Source organism: Erpetoichthys calabaricus, chromosome 6, assembly GCF_900747795.2.
Source record: "Erpetoichthys calabaricus chromosome 6, fErpCal1.3, whole genome shotgun sequence".
NCBI lineage: Eukaryota > Metazoa > Chordata > Cladistia > Polypteriformes > Polypteridae > Erpetoichthys > Erpetoichthys calabaricus.
This window is the reverse complement of record NC_041399.2, coordinates 28,586,094-28,595,054: the sequence shown is the minus strand read 5'-3', so window position 1 is coordinate 28,595,054 and position 8,961 is coordinate 28,586,094. Positions and strand designations below refer to the sequence as shown.

At 36.6% G+C, this 8,961-nt stretch overlaps 1 protein-coding gene across 1 annotated transcript in view; it reads left to right on the top strand.

The window, feature by feature from the left end:
- The window catches only part of LOC114653241 (centromere-associated protein E-like), a 402,188-nt gene that overhangs the window by 108,514 nt on the left and 284,713 nt on the right, over positions 1-8,961 (top strand). The window contains exons 9-10 of the mRNA XM_028803441.2: positions 7,567-7,698; positions 8,671-8,829. Of these exons, the coding sequence (XP_028659274.2) occupies positions 7,567-7,698; positions 8,671-8,829 (291 nt within the window). The remainder of the gene's footprint in view (positions 1-7,566; positions 7,699-8,670; positions 8,830-8,961) is intronic.

Below are 8,961 nucleotides of genomic sequence, written 5' to 3'. Positions count from 1 at the left end.
CTTTAACATCATTCCTGAAGTCTTCCACTCTAAACATTCCCAGCTTTTTGTCCCTGCCTATACCTGTCAGTGGACTATAAATTTCCTTACAAATAGGAAACAATATGTGAAACTTCCCCAGGAATGTGTACTCACCCCATTGCTCTTTTGCCTTTATGCTAATGACTTCACCTCTAAAGACCCCTCTGTCAAACTCCTCAAATATGCGGACAACACAGCCATCATTGGACTCATAAGGAATGGTGATTGGTCTGCATATAGATGGGAGGTTGAGCATCTTCTCCTTTAGTGTGGACAGAACAATCTGGTTATAAACATGCTCAAAACTTTAGAGATGACAGTGGACTTCAGGAGGGCACTCCTAATATTACCTCCCATACTTAACAATAATGTGTTAGTTGTGGAAACCTTTGTGTGTCTGGGAACCATAATCACCCTGGACTTGACATGGAAGAGCAAGATAGATTCCATCATAAAAAAAATGGCACAGCAGTGGATGTACTTCATGTGACAGCTGAGGGAATTCAGTCTACCACAGGAGTTGCATATTCAGTTGTACACAAAAACCATTGTGTCTATTCTTAGCTCATCCCTTATAGTGTTGTTTGGATGAGCAACTAAACATGACAAAAACTAGCCACAGTGAATAGTCAGGTCTGCCGAAAAGATCACTAGCACCAGTCTTCCCACCTTACAGGACCTGTATAATTCAGAGTCATAAAGCAGGTGGGAACAAATCTTCACTGACTACTCACATGAAGGCCACAACAATTTTGGTGTTTCTTATACACAAGTTTCTTGTTATTTCTAAATTTATATTTTTTCAATCTACAATTCAGGATTCCTTGTGCTTTGTTTACTGACTGCAACTATTCCCCAGGTATCTGTTTTTACTAAGATTTCTGTCAGTTGTATCAAATGCATCTTTTGCCTTCAGTACAGGTAACCATTTCCTGTTGCATGGTTCCCAAGATGTGCCACCTTATTTTCTGCTTCCTCAGATTTCTAGTTGGTATCAGTGAATGCCAAATGTCTGTTTGTCCAAAAAAATATCAATAATCTGCTCACCATTTGTGAGTGCCAATGTACTAATTAATGTTTCTTGAGTTGTCAAGAGTCAGCAGAAATCAAAACCTCTGTAAAAAAAATATTGCAAAATAGAGGAGTGGAAACACCAACTCTTATATAATTTTGCTGAGCACCGAAGATGTGTGTTGACAATGGAAAACAAGCACTCCCAGTGTTACTGTAAATACTGTCAGGGTACTTCAATATGGAAGATTACTCTTACCAAAATTGAATGCAACCCAGCATGTTAACTACATAGAAATGCAATACATATACAAGTGGGCTGTTTAATTTATGGTTTTATTGTCTCTCTATATATAAAAGAAAATCCTGGAATGGAAAGCAAATGTAAGGCTACGATACGTGATAATCTCAAAAGACAGTTTAAAGACCCGCGAGACCAAGGAGACTTGCCACGGTGTGTCTCGCGGGGACCGTAAACATGAGACTTGGTGCCAAGAAATTGTCCCAGGGCCATAGCAAAAAGGACAGCGGCTGTAAAGGCTTTAAAAAGTATCGAAGGGCAGCGCGACAGCAGCTACCCCAACTGAACGCAAGCAGCGTTATACATCCTGCAAGAAAGAATTCAACCATGCCCGGGGCCAGAAATAAAAGTCAGGTATTGCTTTTACAACATCACGCGAGATCAGGCAGTGAGCCATCATTTAAGTCAACATACCTCTAAGCTAGCAGTTGTTGGATTGCTTTTGGCAGGCAAGCATCATGTGCTCAGAGCTCTTAAAACAATGACATGCAACAGGCAGAAGAGGCAGCTAGCAAGCAGCAAAAAGACGGCAAATGATCCAAAGGCATATCCTTAGCGTACGTTCAACCGCAACACCCTTCACAACATAAGCAGTATTATATGTCTGGGAAGAAAGAGATATAACCTCGCACAGGGCAGGAAATAAAGAAACAAGTATTGTTTTTACAAAAGTTTTTAAAGTAAAAGTGAAAATAATGCATATGTAACAATTCACAAGAAAATAACAATCTCTTTAAATTGTAGATTGCCTGGCTAAGGTAAAGTCATCCCTGATGAATGGGGACGTGGGAATGAGGGGTCCTTTCATCGGATTAGCGCTATTTCAAATGTGGAATGGCAAAATGGGGGAGGCAGCTTGATGAATGAGGTCTCTAGGACTTGAAACAAATCCAAATCATATTATGTGATATCATCTAATGTGAAATTCTACTCCGTACTTCTAGAATTTTTATTTTTATACTGTATTGAGGATTTATTCTGTTCTATGTATTGTATTGACCCCCTTCTTTTTGCACCCACTGCACGCCCAAGCTACCTGGAAAGGGGTCTCTCTTTGAACTGCCTTTCCCTAGGTTTCTTCCATTGTTTCCCTACAAGGGTTTTTTTGGGAGTTTTTTCTGGTCTTCTTAGAGGGTCAAGGCTGGGGGGCTGTCAAGAGGCAGGGGCTGTTAAAGCCCATTGTGGCACTTCTTGTGTGATTTGGGCTATACAAAAAATAAATTATATTGTATATCCGGTAAACCAAACACAGGGGTTGGCGAGCGAAGCGAGCAGGGGGCAGAGCCCCCTAGTGTCTTTAAAAGCATATCAACCAATTGCATGCAATGTAAAATACAATTAAAAAGTACATTGCAAACCCTTTCACTTTAAAGGTGAATGAAGTGGACTCATGGGCAATGCAGTAATCTACACCCATAGGAGTGAGACTAGTTCCAGGAACTGTTGAATCAAAACCATGTTGCTGACATAAACTATCTTTTAACCCTCTAGTCACCCCACCATAGATAAATTCACTGTGTTAATCTGGGGAACCATCTCAACATACATAACAATGAAGCCCCTGGTCCCAATAACATTCTAGCCACTGAGGAATGTTGGACAAGTTTTTATGTTAACTTCTATTACCAATATCAAATTAAGCAAATTTGATGTGGGTTATGTCATATTTTCTGACCAAAGTCTTTGATCTATTCTCCAGACAATGTCAGTTTAAACTGAAAATCATTAGGTGTGTCAACTTTACTGACAGAGGGCCGATCTTCCACCACCGTCATGTTTGCTTCTTTTTCTGACAGCCAATAAATGGCATGCTGCCTAACAGACCCAGAGCTGTATGAAGGGTTAACAACTGCGATGAATTTAACAATAGTCAATGCCTTTTTTTCCTCTTGTTTCAATTGTTTCAGTATGTAAAACATGAGACATCTGAAGGGTGAGCCTCCCTTCTGTTTACACGATTTAAAATATGTGCATTTCTTATTCCTTGTCACTATATTCAATTCTTGGAGAATCGTCACCTGCAGTTATCCTGGATGGGGGTTCCCCTTTAGAAAATTGTCCCTGACACTTATCCCATTAGGGGGCACAGGAATTGCTGACACCAGTGGTAGTGCAGCAATGGCATTTGCTTGAACTGCCCGCACCAACCAATCACAAGACACACCGCAAACCATACCTGACCCTTTTCCAATGAGTACTATTGTGAATCAGAACTCTGCTTGACTAGAATTCATACAGCATGTGGCCCAAAATGGGTCACCACCCACAGTTTAAAAACCTATGCTTTACATCATCACATAAATGATTAAGGAGCTTCACCTCACTCACAGTCTAAATCACTTGTGGTTACTTCTTCTGAATTAAGAAGTTGATGTCAAAAATTCAAAGCATCTAAGGTTTCACTGTGTGCCACTAATAAGTCATTTAGTCATTCAAACTTTATTTCAAATGTTGCCTTTTACAGAGGTGCTTTACAATTTGCTGTTTATTTCATGCCTGCTTTATTCTTCAAACTTGTCAGTGTTTCTGTTAAAGAATAATTAAATAAGTTTTACAGTTTATCAAGAAATTACTACATGCATTCAAACCTATACATAAACATTATAATTTAATTATATATAATTTAAAATGTGCCAAGGTTTCTAACCTGTCAGAAAGAGATTACAATTAGCCTTTACAGTACACTACAGCAGCAGCTTTGAATGACAACCCCTTTTTTTCAACTCTTTGTTGCTGATTACATAAGTGTAACATTTGCAGTTTATAATGTTTTGAGTAAAAAGACATTTTGACACAATGACAAAGTTTAACACATTAATGAGACTTATAGGCAAAAATAGTTTTCATAGAATGTTGTTTATTTCAGTGCATTCCATTAACTGTGCTAGGAATAAAAAAGTTCTGCTTTGATTTCAGTATATGGGAGAGATGCTCATAGATATGAGAATAATACTTTAGGTTCCCATTTTTATCATGTCAAGCTTCTAAACTGGTTATGTTCTTTAATATAGTATTTCAGGAATGATTGAAAAGTTTCAGTGGAGAGTCAAAGTTCGAGCCTTGTGATTATATACTAGCAATAGAAGTGGTTTCTTTTTAGCCCAATAGATTAACCCTTATTTTGCAATTGTGGACACAAGTGATGTTCCTTTAGATGGTTGAAAATGACATGTGATTGAATTTTGAGTATAGTTCAGAAAAAAGTGGTAAGAATAATTTGAAAGTGTACAATGAAGCACGTGAACAGAGACATTCAGAAAAGCAAAGCTTTTGGTGAAGAAAACTGTCTGCTGCCTTGAAAACAATGTCAAAATAATTCCAGCTGAATGTGTGATAAATTTATGGACAGAATTTGTAGAGTGTGAAGGAAGGTATATAAAAGGGAAGGGTCCCAATCCTTCAGAATCTCCAGATACACTAAATCCTTGCTGATCTCTACCACCAATTGGATGGTAGCGGTGCTCTCCTGGATTCCAGTAGATTTGCTTACCCATTATTACAAAAGTGTGAGAATGGAGGGCCTGCATGATCTCCCGTTCCTGTCTCCACTTGCCAGTCCTCCTGCGTAAACCTTAACCCCATTTTTTCTGTGGGATCAATGCTTTACTATTATCGGTTTCTGTATCTACTGGTATTTTCAGAAACATAATCTGATAACGAGAATTGATTGCACATAATAATTGCGATAGACATAAACTTTTTTTTTCAACCTTCAAGTGTGTGAAAAAATAAAAAAAATAATATATATAATATTTTATGCCTCTATCTACTATATAATTAAACACTACTTTCTTTGTGTGTGTGTGTGTGTGTGTGTGTGTTTGTGTGTGATTCCATGTGCTGCAAGCAATCTAATTGCTTATTTTGGCTTTGGTCAATTATACTTTGGTGACATGATCAACAGAGTAAGTTCTGGGCAAGAGATGTTGAATTACACAAGGAGGAGTAAAGGTGTAGGATACATGCTGAGAGTACTCTTCAAAGACTGGAGGTATTTACAAGAATACAAATGATATTTTCATAGTGGGTAATGGGGGTCTGGCTACCGTTGGTGGCAGTCAAGAAGCAGACAGGAGGCGAGCAAGACTCCTCGAAATGACAGATTCTGAGAAGCAGGTTTTACAGGAACGTGCTTGAGAGAGGGAATGATGGGCAAAAGAGGGTCAGGCATAGGAGGATACTGAGGAAAGGTGTACGAGCCTCACTGAAGGTACAGGGTAAGAGACATCAAAAACATTTTAAATTTATTATGTATTTTGGTTAGTATGTAATTCAGTTGGATGCTTTGAACATATTCATTGTTGGCTATATGCAAGTACTCTCCACTGGGATCTAACGGAAAGGGTACAATGGGGAAGAGGATGTGAGTTACACAGCAGCATAACTGTTCTTCACTTGCAAAAACCTTGAGCATCCAGATGAGCTGTGACATCCCCATACTCCACTTCCTCTGCCTCTACTCAGATTAAACTGATAGTTACATTTCTTGATAGTTACTTGATAGAGTGCTTTTTTAGACAGTCTAAACACATTATATTTAGACAGCAGAAGAGCCACTTCATCCAGCACCAAGGTGCGGCATCCACCTAGTTATTTGTTGGTGAAATGATGAGAGAGATAGTTAGCCAGTTAGAAACAGTGGGTGATTCAAGAGCCAGAATGTACAAGGTCATGATGGGTGATTTCGTCAGGACATCAGGATACGCCCTACACTTTTAGAAAGATGCTTAGGGATCTTTAATGATTGTGCTTTTTTGATGAGGTTTATTTCTGCTCAGCTGCATCATTCACTTCCATCATGCATGCCAACAGTTTACAAAATTTCTTGAAAACTGGATCACCTGTCCACTTTTCTTTTGGTCTCTTGAGAAATGACTGAGACCTATTCTTGCATTTTTCATAAGGACATCAAAGAAGATATGTTTTTTTCTGTTACCAGTGCAGATTTATTTGTCAGCATAAGACATCAAAGAATATCTGGATAACTGTGGCCACTGCATCTTTTCCTTTGTTTCTGCTGAGACCAAAAAAGGCTAAAATAGAAACTCCTCCTTACCACTGGTATGTTTTTGAAACTTCCCATTAGTACTAGAATCTTCTGGGAACTCCACCTTAGCACTACAGTCTTTTTTTTAAACTAATCATGTATCCAGTTAAGAACTCTGCTTAAGAATATGCACATAGTATCAATACAAATGAAATGTGCATGTATTTATTAAACTAAATAAGGGACCATCAAGAGTTGTTAGAAATTACAGACATTTAATTTATTTATTTTATAAGATTGCGGTATACTGAGTCTTTAATAGGCTTAGATTTGTGTTGTCAAGTCTTTTGCCTAATTTTGGAGTGCTTAAAGCAGCTTCTTACGCAGGGTTATTCTTCCTTATCAAATATAGTAAATAAAAAAACATGTTGATGAGTGAATGGAAAGGTTGGTCCAACTTGTCTCTGTAGTAACTTCCATGCATAGTAATAAGTTCCTTGGACTTCTGACTTCTACTTGGTGTCACGTTGTGATCTTTGCAGTTCCAGGTGTTTTCCTGAAAAGAGTATGAAACTTGAGGTTTCTCCTTCCTGGTGGTCTTGCCTGTGTTTTGAGTAGATACCTGTGACAATTAGCACTTTTAGTTAGTGTTCACAATTTTTTTTTTTTACTAGTGAGTCTTCAGAATATGAAAACTAAACACTGCAGTAATTTTAAAACTTGTCGAAGAAGACACATTTCAGCTGGACATTCTGGGCAACGATCATTAATGATTTTATTACATTTTAGTGTTACAGTGGCTGATGATCAGGCTGTTATTGTTTTGAATTATGAGTTTCAATAAACTGACCACATCTTTTCAACCAATTTTTTTTATTATTTTTTTTTTTTTACACTTGGCCCTCAAATTGATTAACTGAAAAAAATCTGTGCTTTCTAAACGTGTAGATATAGTGTCCCTTTGGACTTGTCAAAGTATAGCAAGAATCAACATTGTTCATCATGGTGTCTTTAGAAGTTTTAGACATTTTTCTGTTACATTTACCTTTTAATGTTCATTACAAATATGTATCACTCTTCTTTGTAAAGGTTGTATGCCTTCTTTATAATAATAATAAATTTTATTTATATTGCACTTTATATTTTAGCAATCCCAAAGTGATAATATACAGTACCTTGAAAAAAGAGCAAAATTAAAGGCCTTGGTCGAACTTGCCACATACACATTTTTTGTATTTACTTTTAGATATCAAAGCATAGCAAAAATAGTGAGCACGAAGAGTGTACAAGGAGAATTTGTGAATATGAACAGAAAATGAAGTGCATGAATGAGAAAATGTATGACCTTAGAGAGAAATATTCTGGAACACAAGAGCAGGTAAACTACACTTTAAGTAAGACGTTAAAATTATTTAATATTGTCTATTAAATAGGTATTTGTATTTTTAAGTCGATTATTTTTTTTTCTTGCAAATGCACTACTGGTCAAAAGTTTAGAAAATACCCTTTTTTTGTAGCTTTTATTGAAAATCAGCCGAAGTCCAGTGAATAACTTTAAATAGTGCAAAGGTATACAGCAAATTGATACAGATTGCCAAAAAAACCGTTTTGGTTAGCAAAACCTGAAAAATCATGTAATTTTCAGAGTTTAACAAAAAAGTCTTTTTCAGGGAAAAAGAAATTGGCTAACGATATTCAGATTTTCTCTAGCAATGGAAGTTAATTAAGCCTTCAAAGTTGTTTCAAACAATTCCTACAGGTGCCCCAACTTTTTTGATTACCGATACACACAAACCCTCTACCTGGATAAAAGCCGTACTGGAACAAACCATGCTGCTGTACCCTCTGAAACATTTTTTGGACAATAGTGCACTTTATATTGCTATCATTATGGTGACAAAAGGACAATTAACAAAGGAAGGCTGTTCATTTGTTAATGCAGCTCAGTTTGTTCTAGTACTTCCTTTGTACAGATAGAGGGTTTGCAAGTAATCAACAAAAGTTGGAACATCTGTAGAAATTGTTTACATCAACTTTAAAGCCTTAATTAGCTTCTATTACTGCAGAAAAGCTGAAAAAGACCTGTTGTATAATTATTTTTCAGTTTTTCATAGCTATATATATTTTTTAAACTTCTGCTTGTCTTTATAACATTTCAGGTTATTCAGTGGACTTAAACTGGTTAAATTTTAATAAAAACTACAAAACCTTTGACTGGTAGTATATATGAAAATTGCTGAATATAAATCTTGCTTTTTTAGATTATATGTATATACAGGTATGTGTGTGCTTACTGTCTTTTAAAACATTATTATTTATACTACTTGTTGTTTTTTTTTTTTTTTTAAAGATAATGCATAGGAGGCAAATTATTAATGGTCAAAGTAAACCTTTCAAGCATCTCAGTCATCAGTATCAAGACATTGTGCAAGACCATGGCAGACTTTTAGGGAAGCTGGATCCTCATACAGTGGCTTCTCCATATGATCAAAATGTTCTTAACAACGGGGTGAGTGTTAATCACTTGTTTTCTATGTAAAGCATGTAAAGCAGAAATGATGTATTTATGTTAAAAAGGAAACAATCAGATTTACTGGTATGATTGCAGAGTTTATTATTTTAATGCTAGTTTTTATTGTTT